This window comes from Lepus europaeus, chromosome 15 (genome assembly GCF_033115175.1).
Source record: "Lepus europaeus isolate LE1 chromosome 15, mLepTim1.pri, whole genome shotgun sequence".
Taxonomy (NCBI): Eukaryota; Metazoa; Chordata; class Mammalia; order Lagomorpha; family Leporidae; genus Lepus; species Lepus europaeus.
This window is the reverse complement of record NC_084841.1, coordinates 84,310,860-84,332,844: the sequence shown is the minus strand read 5'-3', so window position 1 is coordinate 84,332,844 and position 21,985 is coordinate 84,310,860. Positions and strand designations below refer to the sequence as shown.

Sequence of the window (21,985 nt, the reverse complement as noted above, 5' to 3'; positions counted from 1 at the left end):
CAGTATTTATTTATTATTCTTCACGTCAGACACTTGCATTAGGTGTTGTGGTTCTGATTGTACACAATAATGTCTTTGTTCACGTGGCTCCCTCATGGCTGCAGCAAAAAAGGCATTTAATTCCTTAACGCTTAAAAAGAATTTTCTTTATTTGGAACAAAACTCATTACTTGGCCATAAGAGTTATATTTTCAGTAATGTCAAATGATCTGCAATAGTATTTGTATCTGGAGTTGGGAGAAATCAGTTGTTGCTTTCAGACCAAGTCTTTGTCTAGACTAAGCATGAAAAGGAATAGGAGATGCTAATCCAATCAAGACGGATATGAAGCGACATCCACCACATAGGTCACTTTTTGTCTGGGATGAAAGCTGATGGCCGTCGGATGCCCTTCTGCCCCCTTTCCACCTGGTCACCGGCAGGCTCCCACCACACTGCAAGGCTTGCCTGAAGCTTGCACTGTCACACTCAGGTCAAACCTCTTCCTCCCTGCACCTTGCTCCTCCTGCTCTGCAAGTCTTTCCTCTAGCCCAGCATTACAGAGCTGGTTCGCTGTGCGTCTGTCTCTCCTGCTGGCTTTGGAACACTCCCAAGCCTCCCACTCGGGCCTTATCCAGCCTCTGTCCAGCGGATGCTCAATAGGCGTTTGCTGAACAGTGCATTGGGTGATGGAAATGCTCTATCTTAGAGGCTGATTGTCTGGATACAGCTTTTCTGTTAAAAGTTGATATTTTTACTTGCCTTTTTGACAATTGAATCTGGCAGCAAGGGATTCTGCACCGTATGTGAGAGGGTTTCCAGAAGGTTGTGGAAAATGTGTACTATGAAAATATTAGGCATGGATTACATTTTTAATTTTTTAAAAATTTTCATCTACTTGAAAGGCAGAGCAAGACACGGAGACACAGAGAGAAAGAAACAGAGACAGAGTGAGCAGAAGGACTTCCATCTACTGGTTCACTGGCCAAGTGATAGCAACAACTGGGGCTGGGCCAGGCTGAAACCAGGAGCCTGGAACACCAGTCAGGTCTCCCACATGGGTGGCAGGGGCCCAAGCACTTGGGCCATGTTTGCTGCCTCTCAGGATGCACTAGCAGGAAGCTAGTTGGGAAACAAAGTAGCCAGGATTTAAACTGGCATGGTGGCTTAACCCAGTACATCACAACACCTGCCCCTAAACATTTTTTTTTGTACTAAAATAAACCCATGTTTTAATTCTATTTCTTCACAAACTTTTTGAAGCCCCCCCTCATATATGTATATGCTTATTTTACTGAAAAGTTTAGCAGATTAGTGACATCAATCTTGAGCAAAAGCAGTTATGCTACCTTGGAATTTAGCATCCAGAAGGCAGAGAATGCCTGGAGACAAATATACATGTACATGTGCTCACAGACTCAAGCAAGAAAATGTATGTCAGGAAGTTCAGAGAAAAGTGGCTCTTATTCCTTGGCTGCATGACTCATCGGAGAGAAGGAGGGAGCAGTCTGAAGATAAAAGTTTAGCTTTACAATCACAGGATACAGCCAGAAAGGGGAGGTTCTGAAAGTTTGGGATGGCAGCATTTCTGGAGCAGATTTACTGAACCTCAGGATGCCCCCGGATCTTGAAAGAATATGTATCTGGCAAAGTGTAGGCTGAACCCCTCATGCACAGTTTGACCTACTGGAGACTCATCCGTGTAATTTAGCTGATTTAAATACGGTGAAAGAACTATACTAAATGGGGCTAATTTCTGTTCAATGTGAAATTGCAGGAATGGGGAATCTTTTTTCTGCCCAGGGCCATTTGGATATTTATAACATTGTTCATGGGCCATACAAAATGATCAACTAAACAAAATTAGCCTGCTATAGATTTACTGAATTTTGAGTTCCACCAGTGTTTACACGGCCTGCAGGCTGGATGCTCCAATCCCTGATTCAAAGCCAGTGATAAAAACGCTGCCTGGGACAGAAGAGTTAGTGCACTGCACAGCACCTTGCTGAAGGCTTTCCCTTCCACTGGTGGGGAACATCCGGCCTGCCGGCCACACAGGGCACACAAAATCATTTGGCCTGGCCCTGCAAGGCAACCACAGGCAGGAACTCAAAACTCAAAAATCTATAGCAGGTTAATTTTTAAGTTGATAATTTTGTACATCCCGCGAATGATGTCATAAATATCCAAATAGCTCTTGGCAAGATAAATAAACAGATGAAAGCTTCCCACCCTTGGTTTAGATGACAATGTTCACGTGGAAGACAGGCTCGGCAGATCTGCAGGTAACCCCAACCCAGTAGATGGTGGCATCCAAACCCAGAGCACCTTCTACAGCCTCTGGGAAGCTGCCGCAGAAACAGCAAGATAAATGCAACAGAGGTCATTGGAAAGTCTGCATTAAAAAAAAAATCATACAAGCTCAGGCTGGAAGAAAATTAACGTGGTTGCTGAATCTGGAGGCAGCATCTAGAGTTGTAGCATTCTACAGTGGTTACTAATTCGTTCTGTTAGAATCATCTCTGGTACGGTGTTCAGTTCTGAGAGCTGCATTGTAAGAAGCCACTTACGAAGTCAGAGTGTGTAACAAGGCGGCAAACAGACCAATGCAGGGTCTGAGAACAACCCTGCGTGAGGAGCCACTGCGGGATTTGGATTGTTCAACCCTCCAAAACTAGAGTTAAAGTGAAATGGCAGACACTTGCCAAGGACTGAAGTGTTGTGGGCTTGGGAAGAGCCACACGAGTTACTGTTTTGCTCTATTAAGTAAAAGTAGAAAACCCTGCTGAAAATCTTAAGGAGGTTCACAAGAGGAGGAGCATCAGTGATGAGAACTGTACAAGAGCGGGTCAAGGCTCTCCAAGTAGGAAGCACCTCGCTCCTGGACATGACCAAGGAGACCTGGATAGAAGGAAGGTACGAATGAAGCAGGAAGTAGAATCAGAAAATTTAAAAATATTTACTGTAGTTTTCAGATGCTTCAATTCTACGCTGAGATAGTGCAAGTTAATGGAAAATGGTTGAAGACGAGTATTCATATAGCATGTGCAGTTCTACCCTACTGGATGTCATATTTGGTTCTTCCATCTTGTCAATATATCGTGGGATCACTTCTACCATTTCCACTCAAGAAGTAAAATGGAATCTCTTCTTGTAGTCAGAAAGATACAAAAGACTATAAAGAACACGCACAGACAACATTAAATGATGTGTTGAAAATCATCACAGAAAAAGCACTGCTCAGGTGGCTAAAGTAGGAAATCTCTACTACTAAAATATTTTTAAAGCAGCAATATTTGCAGGGTTGTCAAAAAGTTCATGGAAATGCATAGTATGAAAAGACTCTGTATAGATTTCACACGTTTTTCGGCACCAAGGGAAAGTTATCTTTTCATTCCCTTTGCCACAAACTTTGTGAAGCACCCACAGATACATGTCTTTACTGGAAACACAGCGTAGAAGCAAAACATGGCAAAGGAAAATCGTTAGGGGCTCTGAGTCCTTGGACAAACCCACTTGCAAGACAGAGGTCATTACAGGCATCGTGTAGATTTGACAAGCGCTGGCAAGCTAGGAGACATAACACAGGCATAAGTGACTTGTGGACTGTGCAATGCTATTCCACGTGGGTTGCGTTTTTGCCCACGTGTCGGGCTCAGCCATATTGTTTCATGCGGTATAAGCCTGATCTCCCAGGCCTGTCAGTTCTTGTTACCATTGCTTACTTCTGTCCAGATTAGAGCATCTCTCTCAGCTGACCATCATCTCTTCAAGCTCGTAATGAAATCTAAAAACAAAGCTGGCTAAAGAATTATGTGTTATTTTGCTATCCCCAATTCACAGCTGAAAATCAGTTTCTATGTGTATTCAGACCATGTTAACAGGAAGCTCACTGGGGCTGGTGTTGTGGCACAGCAGGCGAAGCTGCTGCCTACAGCACCAGCATTCCATATGGACACTGGTTCAAGTCTAGGCTGCTCCACATCCCATCCAGATCCCTGCTAATGTGCCTAGGAAAGCAGCAGCAGATGGCCCAAGTGCTTGGGCCTCTGCACCCATGCCTGGAAGAAGCTCCTGGCTCCTGGCTTCAGCCTGGCCAGCTATTGTGGCCCTCTGGGGAGTAAACCAGCAGATGGAAGATCTGTCTCTCCTTCTCTCTCTCTGTAACTATGCTTTTCCAATGAAGTAAATAAATAAATCATGAAAACAGTGTAATAATTTTTTTAAAAAGGCAACTTTAAAAAAAAAAAACAAATAGAAAGCTCACCACCAAGAGAAGGAAATTTCCTAACAGTTGTTTTACCTCATTTTTTTTTTTAATTTGCATTTGGTGAAATGAAGCAAGAGAAAAAACTGGACTGAATCAACTTTGGAGTGTTGATTTGTAGGTAAAGTTGGAGTGTATCATATTTCTTACAACTCTGTCTTTAGATAAGTGTTAACTTCTTTGGTGATTTCTTTTAAGAAGTTCAAAGATTGTACAGTGAGCTATCTTGCTATATTTGACAGTATCTCCTTGAAGGTGCTATTTGGCATAGTTTATCATCTTCACTTCTCAGATGAATACCGTAAATAAAGATGAGAATTGCCTTGCCCAGGGTCACAAAAATAGCTCCTGGATGGACCCGAAATAGCACCTTCTCTCACCAAATCCGCCTCTCTTTCCATTAGCCAGTCTTCCCTCTTTTAGGTAACTATGAAGTTCAGCACGGCACAGACCCCACCACCTGTTCACTGAGTAGGCACAGGAATTGTTATTTGTAACTCTGCATCAAGAAATGCCAGAAACTCCGATGAGCACAAGCAGAGCACTGTGTAAGCAGGAACTAATGTCACGATAGCTTCCCAGGTTAAAGTAGAAAAAAAAATCAGACTAGTAACACTGCATTGAGAACACATTGGTCCTCAGGTTCTGACAATATACTAAAGCTACTTTTGTGCAGCTCTGTAGCCAACTCTGCCTTCAGACACCCACGGCGTCCCCCCTGAAGCCAGTGAGAACCACATGCACGCACTAGCGGGCACACACGAGTTCTATATTTATGGCTGTTTGTTTAAATTTCGCAAAATGGGAAGCATTTTGGTCGGTGGCAAATACAGGTCTGCTTGCAGCCAGTCCAAAAAGGCGGGCCCCTGATTTACACACAGGCAATGTAAATAACACGTTCTAAAAACAGAGGACAAGTCCCATATCATTTCCTACGGGGCCGGGAAATTAGTCTGACTACTGCACAATGCAAAGGGTGTTCTGACCCATCTCCAACCCACGTGCCTGCCCCGGACCCATCCGCAGGGCCGCCGCAAAAGAAGTTTTCTGACGTTCACTGCGGGGGTCCTTGTCCCTTACAGGAACACACTCTGAACACTGGCCACAGCGGGTGCCCACATGAGCAAGGAAGGAGGCCCAACTCCAAATGGCTTCAGACACACAGGAAGGAAAACCGGCATCATTTTATCCACAGCACCCTACCAACCCTCATCTTAATTGAAGCTTCGAGTGATCAATGAGTGGAGAACTTGGTACCTATTTCCTGAACTGATAATGTAATGGTCGACTCTTTGTTTTGTTTGAGAATGTGCCTGGGACTAACATATCTAGCAAATTCTATGTCAGAGCCTTGAAGTTTTATCCGTTTTGTCTTCTCTAAATAGTCCCGGACTATTACAGCCCTTATTCTAGGACAATGTTTTAGGTCTCCTCCTCTTCCTCCTCCTCCCCCACCCAGTTAAGGAAGCAGAATGACTAATGAGTGACAAGACGGACAGCCCGCAGACACAATGCACTCTGTAATCCCTGAGCCACTGGTTCTTCCTATGTGTTTAAAGGGTTAGCCCCGGAGTCAGAAGTCTGGAGCGACAATCTTTAATTGAAAACCAGGGCAGGGCCCTCCCACCCGGTCTCTTCCCCCTCCCTTGTCCCTGACACTCAGTAATGGGACAACTGTTCGCAAGTCCTCCTCCTGGGCTTTATTTTGCTTAATTCAGTCTGTCATTAGGAAGGCTGGCGAGCTGGGGGCTCAGTGATTACTCTCAGAGGGAGGAAGCAATGCCACTGCGGACTTGTGTTCTGGACAAGTGCTCCTTTATACAATGAAAGGCCCTTTAAAGAGCAGTGAGGGACCCTTTCAAGCAGCCGGCGACCATGTGCTCCCAACCCTCGAGCCTCGCTGGTGAGGATGACACAGCAGCGGGCTGTGCTGCAAAGGGGACCATTGTCCTTGTTCGCCCCGGGCATGTCGTGTGAAAGCAGCCCTTCCAAAGGGTTTGTAAGCAACAGTCCCTAAAACCCTGAACCCCATAAAAGGGTTAAAGCAAGAGGCAGTGAGCGTGGAATTTAGAACGCTGTCAATGCTTCCCCCCACGTCAACCCCCCAACTCCAGGGTAAAACTAGAAATCGTGGGCATCCCACCCTAATTTGAGGAAAGATCAGAAAAGATGTGTGAGATCACCGTTAACAAACTGGACGCAAAGGAGTAAACCCGAGTGTTTCTGTCCAAACGCACATGGTCTGGGCTGTGACACTTGTGACTGCTCAAGACAGACACACAGCCTCTCTCTGAAGACAAGGGAGAAAGATGAGGCAACACCAGGCGATTCATCAGCTTTGAGAGATTTTATAGCGGCCTGATTTTTTTTTTTTAAGCCTAGGAATTTTCTGGTTTTTAAAAACAGAAGTCGCTCACGCAATATGCTTTTAATTTTGTCTATGCACCGTCCAGGCCTGCTGTATTTGTGAAAGGGCTGCTACACAGGCTGAATCTGATCTGTGGAAGTCATCACAGAACAACGTCTCTGTCGCCCTGAGCCTTATCCACAGAAACTGCAGCATTAGAAACTCAGAAGACTCAAAGAAGCCAGACTAATATTTTGGGGGCAAAAACATGTTTACCAGCGCGACAAAGGCCACATGGCTGTAAGGCAGAGGTCAGAGAGTGCCTCATTCCCCTCTGAGCACGGCTCAGGAAGCACATTTGTCTCTGTTTTCCTGTCATAACAGGAAGAGTGCAACTTCTTCCTTCCCACAATGGCTTCAGTTCTACCTCCTAACTCCAATATTTTCTCCCTCAGGGCCTTCCAAATCAATCCTTGCAAGACAGAAGGCAGGAGGCTGTCTCGGCTGTAGTTTCCAAACACTTTACTATTTGTTGAAATGTTATTTAAATGTTAGCGATTTCTGAAGCGCAACGGTTCCAACTTAAAATTAAAAGTCAAATTTCCAAACACTGAGACTGGTTCTCTCGCTCCTATCAGTGGTCCAACGTCTTTCAAGGGACACCCAAGTACACATCGCACAGGATGGAATTTTAATTCCTGTCAATTCAATTCGGCTACATTATGTATTTTTGCCAGAGCCATTATTCTCAGAAAGAAATAATAAAAGTTTCCAAGCAGACTTCAATGACAGCACAATGGGATGTGAATTTAAAAAAAACAAAAAAATACTTTCACCATAATAATTCCTGAAGGAGCTCCCTCTTCAATGAACAACATTCAGGCCAGTTTCAGACTGCAAAGGACACGGCTTTTGAAACAATTAGCAACTTGTCTTCTAACCTACAGTTTGGAAGAAACCTCTTGGTTTATGTGGTCTATTTATACTGTTAATATTTTTAGAGCTGGTTTCTCAGTAATTCAATGTCATATACACTGTGTGGACTTGCAAAGCAAAAGGTGGCTTGTAGCCAACAGAATGGGGGCGAGAATGCCTTCACAGAGGCGAAAGGGGCCCTTCCAGGTCATCTTGCTACACAAAATGTTGGAGAGACAATAAACAAAAGCATCACCGTTTGCTTACATTTCCGTTTCGAATACAGACCATGAGACTCAGAACTTCAAACTGAAATAACACAAACCTGTGAAACCCCAACTCTAGGCAGAGTTCAATCCCAGAGATGGCATGCTAAGCAGACAGCTTTTCCCTGTGAAGACTGCGGCCTCTCCACATTCACTGCCAAAGGAAAGCCACCACGTGGGCCCGACGGTCTGGGGACCCTCTCTTCCTAGTCGGAGAGGGCAGGCCAGGGTGACATAAATACGCCCCACAGGCTGCAAGGGATCCCCGGTCAGCGTGTGGCCCACCATCACCAGGATGCAGCCAGCCAGCAGGGACCCCCTTTGTGAACTGTTTTCGAATTGCTAGCAATCAAACCGAAATGAATGAAACACATCTGAGCACTCTGGCTACTGTTTGTTTTTTGGGAAACTCTTGAAAGTACAACTGATGCCATTTTCCCCTCTGGTTTGCTTTTTCAATCTTTTCAATCACTAGTAATTTCGACCAATTATTCTGTGAATAAAAATGTTTTCCCTTGTGATTTTAAGATTAACGAAAGAATGATTTAACTTGCAAGCATGGGGAATGATTTCGTAGGCACCCCCAGTATGTACAATATACCCTATAATTCAGTTCTGATATGTGTTACTATGATACACCCCGATTTATTTATATACACTGAGTTCTTGATACCTTTTATTACAAGTGTAGGGGAGGCAGCTGGCTGCTAAGAAATGATAGCCAGAAAACAGGCAGAGGGAGGGCATTTGGTGCAGTGGTTAATCGCTGCTTGGGACACCTGTATTCTGTACGGGAGCGCCCGGTTCCAATCCTGGCCACTCCACTGTGATCCAGCTTCCTGCGGAAGCACATCGCGAGAGGCAGCGGATGATGGCTCAAGCCCTTGGGTCCCTGCCACCCATGTAGGAGACGCAACCTGAGTTCCAGGTCCTGGCTCCCACCTTATCCAGCCCTGGCTGTTGTGGACATTTCAGGAGTGAATTAGCACATGGGAGAGCTTTCTGTCTTTCAAACAAAATGAAAATAAGGAAAAAAATTTTTTAAAAAGAAGGGCGGCCGGCGCCGCGGCTCACTAGGCTAATCCTCCGCCTTGCGGCGCCAGCACACCGGGTTCTAGTCCCGGTCGGGGCACCGATCCTGTCCCGGTTGCCCCTCTTCCAGGCCAGCTCTCTGCTGTGGCCAGGGAGTGCAGTGGAGGATGGCCCAAGTGCTTGGGCCCTGCACCCCATGGGAGACCAGGAGAAGCACCTGGCTCCTGGCTTCGGATCAGCGTGGTGCGCCGGCCACGGCGGCCATTGGAGAGTGAACCAACGGCAAAGGAAGACCTTTCTCTCTGTCTCTCTCTCACTGTCCACTCTGCCTGTCAAAAATAAAAAAAGAAAAAAAGAAAAAAAAAAGAAAAAAAAAAAAGAAGAAGGGCAGTGTGAAGTCTTTGCAGGGTTAGTTTGGATTTTAGAGATAGAAAAATCCGCATATATGCACTGACTGACCATCTGACTGACACAGGTTTTGGGAACTCCTCCACTAATAAGGATGACTGTTCTGCAATAAAGTAAAACTGGATTTGTCAGTGATGGCATCACCCATCTCCCAACTGATGGTTGGGGCTCATCACAGACTTCTTCTCCAGGCAATTAACTGGTGTTTCTCAAGTGTACACCTCCTCGCATTTAAAGAGAAACTCTATCTCCATTTGAACAAACTGGATCAGACGACTGGGGTGTGACTCTGTCATTAACGCTTTATTTACCGATGACACCCTGGATATCCCAACTTGAAGGGAAGTTTCATTAAAAATCTTTGACATTTTAGCTAAAATTCTAAGAGTCCCAAATGGTGGGAAATAGAAGAAAGGAATAAAAACAATGTTCTTCTGAAAGAGTCGTTTCTTGGGAGTTGATTCATCTTATTTTTCAGTTTAGTGCAGAATTTACCAGATTTCATTTGAAAATATCAGTATGTAGACGCTTTCAAGGGCTGCATCGACAGAGTACATTTTTCCTAGATTATTTCGTGTAGAATACAAGCCACGGAAAGAAACCGAGACAGGGACACAAGAAGAGGGGAAGTCAGGAAATTTAACAGTTCTGAACTCTGATGTCTTTCTAATCATAAGGGGATTCTCCGATTCTATTAACAGGAGAATGTTGCTAATTGTCTTTCATTTGTGCTCCAGTTACTGCACTGATAATTACATGAAATTCTGTTTGCTGGCAAAAAAACTATTAGTGTGCCAGATTTGATGGAAGGGAAGAAAACTTAAGGCACATAAATACATTTTTTGCTTAGTAGTTTAGGTCCTGATTGTGTTATTTGGCAATAATTTTCCACTTATAGCTAGCTATTCCAACATGAAAGTGTCTTTGAAATAGAAAGTTGCACAAATAAACTTGGGGGTTTATTTCTCTTATCCTTTCAAAGTAGGAAAGCTGAAAATCTTAAACACAAACATGAGTAAACAGGTTTAGCTTGAGCATACCTGAATTTTATTTACCTTTCTTCTTACTGTAATAGATATATTTCTAAATATATTTTAAAACGAAGGGCTCACATGGACAACACACATTTAAAATCTGCTACAGAAGCATGATTAAAAAAAATCCATACCAGGTGTAAGATTGTAATTGTCTACTTGATGAAGGAACTTAAAGGGTAAAAGGAGGATACCAGATGCAGGGATTGAAATGGCAGCGTTAGCATACGTGGGAAGTTGGAAGTGATAAAAATGGTGATTGAGTAGTTAAAAACCATTTGGTCAGTAACATACCTCAGAAAATATGCCCTTCAAGCATAGAATTTAGAAAACTCCTTCCCCCCATCCTTGTCACACACTCTGCTCTACAGTTGTCCTGTGTGATGTCATCTTGGCCTGACCCCAGGCCGCCCTGTTCCCAAGAGCCAGCTCCTGTACCATGGTGTTGGCTTCTGAGGGCTCCTGCTCAGCAGTGTTTTCCTCCACTCTCTTCCTCTCCCCCCAACCTCCTGATACCCTTTAAGGTAGAGGTCTTTTGAAATGAATATCCAGGTACCATTCTTTAGAGTGCCACACGAGACAGGAGCTGTTCTGACATGGATCACGTTTACTGCAGTAAGCATTTAGCCTCGCAGATTGCATGTCAGAATGCCTGTGTTCAAGTCCCAGCTCTGGCTCCTGACTCCTGCAAATGCAGACCCTGGGAGGTAGGGATGATTGTTCAAATAATTGTGTTTCTGCCGCTAGAAGACACAGATGGAGTTCTTGGCTGCTGGCTTTGGTCTGTCTCAGATGAAGCTGAAGCATTTGGGGAGTGAACCCATAGATGAAGCATTTGCTTGGGGTCTCTCTCTCTCTCTCTCTCTCTCATATCACACACTCTCTCAAATCAATAAAAATTTTCTAAAAAGTCACAAAGAGCAAGAGACTCAACAGGAGTAGCTAATATAAAAAGGTTTTGAGCATTTCCTATGTGCTAGGGTCTTTGCACGGATCACTCAACCATGTCAATGAACTAATGAGCCAGTTAGGGTTTTGAATCCTCACCCTAGTGATGAGGGAAATGATAAGGCTCAGAGTGGGCGAGTAGCTTACTAGAATTCACATATTACTAAGTGGCAGAACCAGGACCACAGCCAGGTTCATGTACCTCTCAGAACTACCCTCTGAGACACTTTATGATACTAGGTGCAGCATGAACTGACTGGGAAAAGCAATGAGATAATACCATGCTCTTCACCAGGATGCTACACTGGATACATCATGGCACAATTGAGAAAAGCATGTTTTGTTTGGTTTGAATGAGAGATGTAGGCTCAGATCTCGGCCACTAAGATCCAGCATGTGGCCATGGGTCTGTTGTTTAGGATGTAAGGGACAACTTACTGTGCCCTACAACATCTGGCCCTCGTTAGTGTTCCATTTTTTCTCCATCTTGCTACCCTCAACCAGCAGGCTCTAGTCCCTGGCCTTCCCTGGACTCCCCAGCCCAGTTCTTCCCTCTGTCAAGGGGCTTTGTTCAGATGCTGCCCTTGGAAAAGGTGTCACCTGCAAAATGCTGACTCATCTTTTGGCATTTCTCTGGCTCCAAAGGTAAATGCCCTACTCCTGTTATTCTTTTATGGTGCTTTGATAATTTCACTCATGGCAATGCTCCTGTGAATGACATTTGTGTTACACGTTTACATAGTTCAAGTCTGTTTGATCACACCACAAGTCCACAACCAGGGCCCATAGGTCAAATTTAGTCCCCTCTGTTTGTGCCAGTAAAACCTTCCTGGAACATGCCACGCTGGTTCATTTACACCTTGCCTGTGGCTCCACGGAGCTTAGGAGGAGAGACAGAGCCTCTGCTGCTCAGGAAAAGGTATACTCTCTGGTCCTTTGGAGAGAAGCTTCCTGACCCTTGGAGCAGGTATTGAGCTGGATGGGATTCTTGGTCACCACTGAGGATGTAGTGGTAGGCACACTGCAGCCCAGCGACATTTGCTGATTTACTAAGTGAATTATTCTGCTGTAAAAGGGATTGGCAAGAACTAAGCAGAATAATATATAGTTAGTCCTTGGCATGTAACATGTAGGTACTTTTATTGAGTTGCTGGAAAATTTCTATAAAAGAAATTTAGAGTTCATAATTTTATTTATTTTTTACATGCTAGCTTAAAATATCCATCTTGTTTGGGTTAAAAATTAACAAAGAAGTAGTTTCTGTAAAGCTGAAAACTCTGGAAAACGTGTAGACACAGCAGTGTTAACTTTAGTCCCCTAAATTATTTGGTTATAGTTGGGGTTTCTGAATTTTCGCTATTTCTTACTTCCATTGTGAAAGCTGAAGAAAAGGCAAAATTCAATTTGGACCATGAGCCACTCTGTTTCATAACAGTTTTGTTCCCTAATGATACACAATTGATCACATGGGCTCTGTCATATTTCATTTCACACTTTAAGTCAGTATTTCCTTTTTCTGGGAGAAACAAACTCTGTTCTGTGTGAAGCCAAATAAAGGCAATGCCACAGCTGACTTTTACTACTGTTCAGAAAAGATGACAGGGGGCCGTTGTGTGAGGTTTTGCTGGACAGTCTGCAGGCAGGGCGACTTCCAAAGGGGCGAAGCAGCCAACATTTGCTTTTCTGCAGGGGCACACGCAGCCCAAACAAGGCCTGGGATAGGGCTGCTGCCCTCACAGGCTGTGTTGGTTTGGATCATGAGAAGAGACCAGCAGCTCATAGGCTCTCCCAAATGGTTCTTAGGATCACTCTCAGAGGAGGTAAGAGGTGCGCATTTATGTGCACAACAGTCACTGAAACATACAGGCTAAAACACAGTCGTTCTCAATTCTTCTAAGTCCATTAAAAAGTACTGAATTAAAGGGCCTATTGCACCTAAACACTGGAGAAAAGAACAGAAACCTCCTCAACTCTACAGAATAAAATCAAGGAATCCATCTGAAGGAAGTCAAACACAAAGCTGAATTGAAATAATTTCTCTTCTCCTGAAGTTATTATGACTTTTAAAGAAGAAAGTAATGGCAATTATGAATGCAAATATATTAAAATTGAGAATAGAGGTTTGTTTATGAGTTCAAAGGTGTGGTGTTAAAATTCTTGTATCCCTGTGTGAGTTTTAGATTCCTTTATAAAGCACAATGAAAGCTCATGAGTTCAACCCACAAAATTTTCCTTCTGTCTTTGTAAGTGAAAGGAAGTTACAGCAGATCTCTTGAGCCTAAAAACTACTTGGTCTTATTCAAAAAGTATAAATGCTAATTCAGATAATTTGTGAGTGCACCCAAAATAGGTTCTAGTCCAGATAACAAGGTCTAAACCATCAATGGAACATGATGTTCAATAGTTCAGTCTTCATTTCAATTTCAAGCTATAAACCAGTTTTGAAAACAGTGGTTTTAATACTGACAAAATAACTGCTCTTGGACTTGACCCACGGCAATAAATAATATGTACAAAAACACTGAAAGAATCCATCATAAACCTTAGCATTATTCATCCTTTAGTGCAGTACTCAGCCAAAAACAATCCATATGTACCTTACAATACATAATAACTTAAAGGAGTATGAACTTGAAAAACTGAAAGGATTCTCTACCTCCTAATGGCGTCCTGGCTTTGATAGCACTCACTGTAATTGGCACATGTAACAATATTGGATTATAAAAAATAAATCAGTTCTAGTCCTACTTTAGGTCCAAGAAGATAAAAAAGGACAACAGGGAAGATGAGGGTCTTTTCTGGGGGGCAGCTACAGTCTGGTGGGCATTCCAAGGCTGACCTTTGAGCTGTCCCCAGTATAGACGGGCATCAGGCAACAGGCAAAACACTTTCTTCCTATGGCCAAGGAATGCCCGTTCTGCAAGTTCAATTGCCCACACACCAGGCTGGGATCCAGCAGCGCTAAAATTTCTCGCAAGGACCATGATTTGACATTTAACATTATGACGTGCACAAACCACCAGCTATCCTTCCACAGCCTAACTAAATCCACCCTCCCCAAATGCAAAGAAAAACAGACTCGGATTGCGTGCATTCAGGATATACAAGTCTCTGGTGCTGAACTGGGTGTTGGGATGTGTAAAGTCTTCAGAACAGATTAATTGTTATCAGGCAGACATTATCACTGGAGCTCTAGAAAAAATTATACCACCATCTGCCTCTCTGTTTCTAGAATTTTTTTACACTATTATTTTTAATTATCACCCAGAATTGTAGAATGTACTGTCTCTGTTTATAAAATTCAGGATTTAAAGGAAAAGGTATGAATTAATGGACAGCTCATGCTTATGCTTTGAATCACGAGTATCTTATGTGGGTGTTTTCTTTGTTGTTGTTGTCAGCACAGCGCTAAAATGTTTTGGATGTCTTTCAAAGTGTCTTTTACCATGAACAGAGTGAAATCCATTTTTATATAGGATATTTGGCCTATATCATAAAAATTGCAACAGGGGACCACGAAAGACCTAGTTCTCAGGAATATAAGAATATCTTTGTTTGATGATGCGTGCGCTGTAGCAATGTTACGCTTATTAACTCTTAATTATTAAGCTGTTTGTGTCACACCAGTTCAGCCCTCATTTAAAATTCAAGTTGAAGTCCAAAGTGATTGTTGCAATCATCACGAATGTGTAAACTGCGTCTCTAACAGATACAGTGAGTTTTCGTCCATTATACTAAAGAGGCTATCAGTATGTCAACTGGCCACATGTCATGCACCAAAGTGTATTTTAATAGATGTTTGCAAGTTCAAGGTGTTTTCAGTACCCTTCTCGTAGCTGGGGAACACACAATCAAGACTCTATGCAAATAACGATACTAAGAGAATTTTACTCCACTCACCTGTCTGTTACGTTCATCCATAATCCTCGTAATCTGAATCTTTTTTCTCCCCATAGTCCCCGTTTTTCTTCTCTCTCTCGTCCCTGAAATTATGTATTTTTTCCTTCCTTTGCTTTCTCCTTCCTGTTTCCTTCCAACAAATGGCCTTCTTTAGCACTTGCACCGCTCAGTTCCCAAGTTCCTGCATTCGTTCCTGCTGAACAAAAAAGGAAAATTTCACACCACTCCAACTGCAAGCCAGTTTCACAAGAACTCTCACAGGCCAGGTTCATCAAGGAAATAAACTACATGGAAGTAGAGCAACCAAATGAATGACGATCCCTATTCATTCAAAGTGCACGGTGTATCACATGCAGGAGCGTATCCAGTAGGCATGGCTTGTTTTTATAATTGAAATCATCTCGTAAGTAATTTAACAAGTCATTGAACGAATGAAAACTGCGCTTTAAGTCCCAGCACTCGAAATGTATTTTTTGTAAAGAGTTTCTTAATATTTTTAATGAAATTAGGTGACAATTTTCACCCTTCTGTTATGAAAAATCACCTAAATCAGAGAGTTAATGAACCTTTCTGTACCTGTGTATGCTAAGTAGGGCAGCTAATTCATTTCTGAAGGGAAACAATCTCCTGTTTTGACAGTAGAGGTGATAACGTCCCTCGTTATGCAAATAGGATGGACGATTAGGAAAGTGCTATTTGATATATGTAAATGTCAATTCATTTAAATCTAAATCCTTTAATCTTTTTTTTTAATCCCTGCTATGAGAGCACTGTAGATGCACTATGGGATATTTAAGCTGACGTTACAAGCATCTATCTGCAGTGGGATCTTTTTCTGTGGAATGCCTTACACTATATGTTGAATATAAGAATCAGAAAAGATGACCATTGACAGAACAGAAATGATACAAAAACCAAGATGATGATTCTGTTTACAACTGTATCTTTTAAAGTAAAAAGCCATCAGCCCCTTCAATTGAAATACTTAAAGAGGATATCTTTTATGGGAGTAAGAGACAACATTACAGAAGCTCTGGCTATAAATGGAAATCCCTATATCCTGAATTAACATGAAAGACCATGAATGACAGATGATAAACGGAAGGAGCCCAGAATATTAGAAGTGTACTTTGTTTTAAACTATCACTGAAGATACAGGGACACAACGGAGATGAGTTGCGGTGCAATGTTCAAGTTCACAAGAAAGCATTCCTTCGACTGCAAGCAACAGCTTCAATTCTTAGCCTATCTTTTGTCAATGAAAGCAAACTCCTATACACACTGCTCAGAATTTCCCTGTTTATTTTGGTTGGTGTGTCAGACAACGGCCCCGATAAATTCCCACGTGTATTATGTAACACCAAGCCAATGTCCTGGCTACTTAATAGATTGTTTGGCTCTGATTCAAAGTTCTTGGAACAGGAAAGCTGGTATATACTCGGTCCAATCATCAGCTGTCTTTTGATTTCTTTAACTTCATTTCTAAATTCTTATCACCTTGAGTAAATCTTTTTTTAAGTTTTCTGTGATTATCTAATTGCACAAGCTATTATGATATAATTAGTTCTGGTGGATTAAGCACTACTCAGAGGCTCAGCCTCTCCATTCTCTTTTGCTCAGTGCCTTCATAGGAAAGCACGGCTAAGTTCTGCCTCTCGAAACATACATACTGAGTGACATCATGACCACACGGTGCCCATCAAAACCATTACCTCGGCTGTACTTTCAAATGCTGGAAGAAGTTCAACAAGTTTTTAAAAGTTACGTAAATAACACACATTTGACAAATACACATGAACAAACGAGCTATTAAGAGATATTAAGATCACAATAGAACGTGAAAAACCCACAAAGCACAATTGCATCACATACTTGGTGTTGCCAAACTCTGTCCATCCATCTACTATATTTAGAAACATCACTCGGCTGACCGACTTCCCCGCGTTTCCTAAGGTCTTACCTTAGCTGCAAGCAGCCTTAGAATGGCATTTCCCATGCATGTGCAAGGACCCAGAGAGACAAACAGGCTTTCACTGTCACAGAAAAGCCAGCCCATGAACGCACAGCAAAAGCATTTGGGACAATTTCCTTTCCTTGCACGCAACCGGGGACGGTGAACTATCGGCTTACAGGACTATGCCTGCCTAAGCGCTTATGCACTTCAAGGTGGAAGGTCAGGGTGGACAGATTAGAGTGTGGTGACGAGGCAGAGGGCAGGGGCCATCTCCAGACCCCGGTTTCAAAATCCAAAGAATCAAACAAGCACAGAAACATCCCCAGAGCACCGGTTCCCCAGAGAGGCAGAGCTTCTGATGAACGGAGTGCAGAGACAATCTCTCGTCACCACCCCGTATTTCACAACTTACAAACAAGACGCATTTTTATTTTTGAAGATCAGAGCAAGAACTTTTTTTTTTTAATCCTTAAAACATTACGGGGAATATTTTGCCAGGAAGAATGTATGTCTGAACGTGCGTGCACACATATGTATGTAGAAAATGTCATCAAAGGTAGTTTTCTTTTTGAAACATGCTAGGGAGAAAGCATGCTTTGCTTGCAACAGAATCTACCTAATTTTTTAAAGAATTTTCTGTATAAATGGGTATTGCTTGAAGTGCTGCTGCTCTCTGAGCATTTATAAAATGAAGCATTTGCCATAAAGTTTGCACGTGGAGTCACGCTGGCGAGGATGGCCGGAAGTGCTGGGGAAGTGAACATGTGAAGCAGCACGCGGCTCGGGACCTCTGAGGACGGCAGCCGCATGGCGAGGCTGTCAGGGCCAACGCCAAGGGCCAGCCGGTCGGCAGCAGCTCTCAAGTCGTTTTCTGGGTATGCCTACTTCTCTAACCTGAGGTCTATGCAAAGAGCGCATCACAAGGCCAGTTTCAAGCACTAATTGCTAAGAGGCAGCATGCAAGATTATGTAACTTTATTAATCTGTACTGTGATGGTGCATGCCTATGGCAAAAAAGAATCTAGGAGCTACACCAAGTGTAGTAGCTTCCAGTTATGCTGAGAACTTTTCATTATGTACAATCACCCATCAACTTAAAATAATTCCAGCAGCCGGCCGCGACTTTCTTCCACATGAAAGCAACATTCTTAGAAAATGACAGAGTTACATATAAACAATCAGTAATTAAAAGAAGAAGAAATGCTCTACTCTGGTTACCCTCTACAGAGTTACAGTCTTCTGCATTTTTGTTTTCTTTTTGCCGACCTCAATAAAAGAAAAATGAAATCAGGCTGCTTACTAAAAAGGGGAACTTCACCATGGCTGACTTGGGTTCACTGTGCACTTGGCACAGGCAGGCCGACGGAGGCAGAGCGGTCTGGGGCCCACGGAGAGGAGAGGCGTTCCTCGTGGCACATGTGGGGCTCATACTCCCACCGTGCCCTTGGGTGACACCCACCCCCACCCCCGGCCCCTCTCCCCTCCCTCCCTTCCTCTCTCAGCTCCCTCCCAGTAAGCCAGAAGAATCTTGACAGAATGGCAGGAAACACGCACAGACTGGCCAGGGAAGGATGTGATGTCAGCAACCACGAACAATAAAAGGTGTAAAGGTGCTTCCTTCCCTAAACTGTTCCAGAAGCGTAAAATGGGAACCAAAACTCTCCACTTCCTTCTCGCGAGGGACCCTGTGAGGGCCGCCGGCCGCACCGCCCGCGCCCGGAGCCCGGGGAGCGGTTCAGAGAAGGGACAGGGAGGCAGCCCGAGACCTGGGAAGTGTTCTGAAAGTGCTGGCCCTACAACACCTGCGAGAAGCCCCTCCTAGGACTGGCTCCAGGGTAGTGTGTGGAGGATTGCTGTCAGAAACCAGAAGAAGCCAGATTTTTACTGGGGCCAAGTGGCAGATACATCTCAGTTATCCTGTTTAAAAAAAAAATCACCTTCCACAATCAATGCAGCTATAGCTGCTGCTTCTTCTGCTTCTTCTCTTCTTCTTTTTTTTAAGATTTATTTATTTGAAAGAAAGAGTAGCAGAAAGAAAGAGGGAAAGAGAATCTTCCATCTGCTGCTTCGTTCCCCAAATGGCTGCAAGGGCCAGGGCTGGCCCAGGCCAAAGCCAGGAGCATCCTCTGGGTCTCCCACATAGGTGGCAGGGGCCCAAGCACTTGGCCGTCTTCTGCTGCTTTCCCAGGCACATTAACAGGGAGCTGGATTGCCAGTGGAGCAGCTGGGACTCGAACCGGTGCCCATATGGGATGCGGGCATCACAGGCTGCATACCTTCTGAAATTGCCCTTTGAGGCAAATGAGGAATTTGATACATGGAAAAAGCCAAAATGGCCAAATTATAACTTCTGATTTTTTTTTTTTTTAAAAAGAGGATCACAAAAACTGGAAAAAAATCAATGTTTGTTGGTAAAATAATATCGATTTCTTTTGCTTCCACATCCAAAAGCAAATATATGCTGGAGATCTGTGGAGGGGGGATTTCTGTGTTATTGGGGCTCTCACACTTTCTGGGAAGAATTCAGCCTAGGAACCAAATCACCAACAGAGACTTTACGTCTATAGTGGAGCTAGTTATTTTTAATCTCTTCCCGGTGAGATTCTTTCTAACATGGCAATGGCAGTCTACGGTTTCTGTAGGAAGAAAACCACATATCAAGTGGTTCTGACTCATCACCAGATTTCAATCATCTTCCCACAACACTTTGATTTAGAAATTAAAGACAACCTTCAGTTGTGTGTTTTGATCTTCGAGTGAGACTGCCATGCCACATTAAAAGATGTGGGAAGAAATTAATTCTCTTCTGCTAAACTTATCTTTGCAAAGCCTGTATTTTGCCACACTAAGTACAATGCAGTCACTTAAATAAAAACAGCCTATGAATAATGATAAACCATTAAAATCTGTGATGTCAATTTGCAAAGGATGAACTCTGGTTTTCTTTTATTCACATTAGCGAATAACTTTTTCATTGAGTTACATTTTCACGCACCCTGGCACCCTCATAAAATGCTAAAAACTGCAAGGCTGACAACTAGGCACACTCAATACAACAGGAAACATTCCTGCTTATAAACAGGCTGGATGCTGAGCCGGGGCTACTAGTACCAAGGCCGAGCTGCTCCAAGCCTGGTGTTAACCAATGCAAACAATTCCACCATTCATTATCATCTGAAGTGAAAACCTTTACTCGTTATGCTGTATCTGCATACATTTAACTTTCTACCTCATGATCTGTGTGAAAGACCCTAGGAGGTGTAAAATTATATTTTGGCTAAAAGGAACAAGTAGAACATGTACTTTTTTTTTCTGCTAAGAGCTGTTCTGCATTTCAGAAGACACAACTGGGTCCTGCCTACTTGTGCTCAGCTACAGGATGTCTTAGGAACTTAGGATTTCCTTTGCTCCGAACCCCACTCCCTCGCTGAGCTGGCCATCTATTTTATAAGCCGCTCAAAACCTCAGCAATGAGTGCAAAATAAGCCATTTTAAAGCCACATAACCAAGGCTCATCCTCCTAAGGGCAGTAAAAGCACAGCCATCACTTGCCACTGGGTAAGTATCATCACGCCAGACACAAGAGCGTTCCCAGCTCATGCCAATGGAGCGCCCATCCACGTGGTAAGTTTAGAGACATCTTCAAGACTCAGTAAAATAGTATCACATGCACAGGTAGCAAAGCTGAGTCTTTTCCACTTCCTCACATCTCCCTTGCTCCCCTCCTAGCACAGGGCCCTCACGGATGAATTCCTTCTGCTTGGAATGTTCTCTCTCCTGTGCCTCCTGGATTCTTTCCCATCCCAGAGCCAGCTTTCACCTCCTCAGGAATCCCCGGTGTCCTCTGCCTTACATTCTCCCAGCACCCAGTCCCCTCCCCTCTGTAGGGTCCACTAGGGCAGAAACGGAACCTTCCTGCCTTTCTCAACATTCGTCAGCCAAGTCTCCGCTGTTCCCAGGCACACAGTAGGAACCAATTAACCGGTTAGCTGAATTAATTTAGTAAGCTTTGCACCTCCAGAGTTGCCATTTCTCATGACGACTCCTAAGGACACTCTCCAATTTTTACTTCTACAGAAGCAGACTGATGACTTCACGTAAGCCTTCTGTGTACCGCATCTTCTACGGGGAGTAAGAGTGGTTCCGACACAGGAGTGGAATCTGCATAGAGTCTGAAGTCAGAAAGCTCAGGGCTTAGTTCTCCCTTGATAGTTAGGTGCAGCGGAGCAGCTGCAGATAGACTACCGGAGCCCCACGAACCATTTTCTTGCCCTCTCCAGAACTGGGAATGTACTTTTTCACTTGCTGGATGGTTGGGGGTGCTAGATGTCACAGGAAGCCTGGTATACAGGGCAGGGCAGGGACCCCGGGCTAAGACTCAAAGTGTTATGAGACAGTAAGACCAGGAGGCCAACAGTGCAATCCTGCACAGGCTGCAAAGACCTCACTTTGCAAAGCTAACCAGGAGCAAGTCCTAACAGAAAACACTCCACTGACTTTAGAGCAATCATCTCTACTTGAAGGGGGAAAAAAATCTGCAGTGTGACAAAATTAAGAACTTTCTCTGTCGTATCCGTCCTGGAAGAGCTTCAGGCTGCAAAAGTAGAAATAACTAGGGAAATACATCAATTTTCCCAGTGACCACGGCTGCTGAAAACTCCAAGTTAATGCTGCTAGTCCTACTTTCATATCTTTCCCCAAGGACAAAAGGAGATGAAATGGATGTCAGAAATGTAATAAGGCTGAAAAGGAATTCGTTTTGAAAACTCCTGCCATTAATTTAATAAGTGGGCCTAACCTGCCATCATCACTGACAGAAATAATTTTATTTACAGTTCCAGAATTTAGGAGACACATAGCGTTAACGACTCTATCCACACGAGGGGAGCCCCACTCGCTGCCAGCCACCCCTGCTATAGGTTGCCTTGTCTTGGC

At 43.6% G+C, this 21,985-nt stretch overlaps 1 protein-coding gene across 3 annotated transcripts in view; it reads right to left on the bottom strand.

Moving 5' to 3' along the window:
- MEF2C (myocyte enhancer factor 2C) overlaps nt 1-21,985 on the bottom strand; it is a 154,637-nt gene that overhangs the window by 83,158 nt on the left and 49,494 nt on the right. For 2 of the 3 annotated variants that reach the window (XM_062211905.1, XM_062211907.1), the window contains exon 2: nt 15,097-15,292. In XM_062211905.1, coding sequence (XP_062067889.1) covers nt 15,097-15,150 — 54 coding nt within the window. In that variant the 5' untranslated portion in view covers nt 15,151-15,292. The remainder of the gene's footprint in view (nt 1-15,096; nt 15,293-21,985) is intronic. The other variant, XM_062211906.1, reaches the window with a different exon arrangement.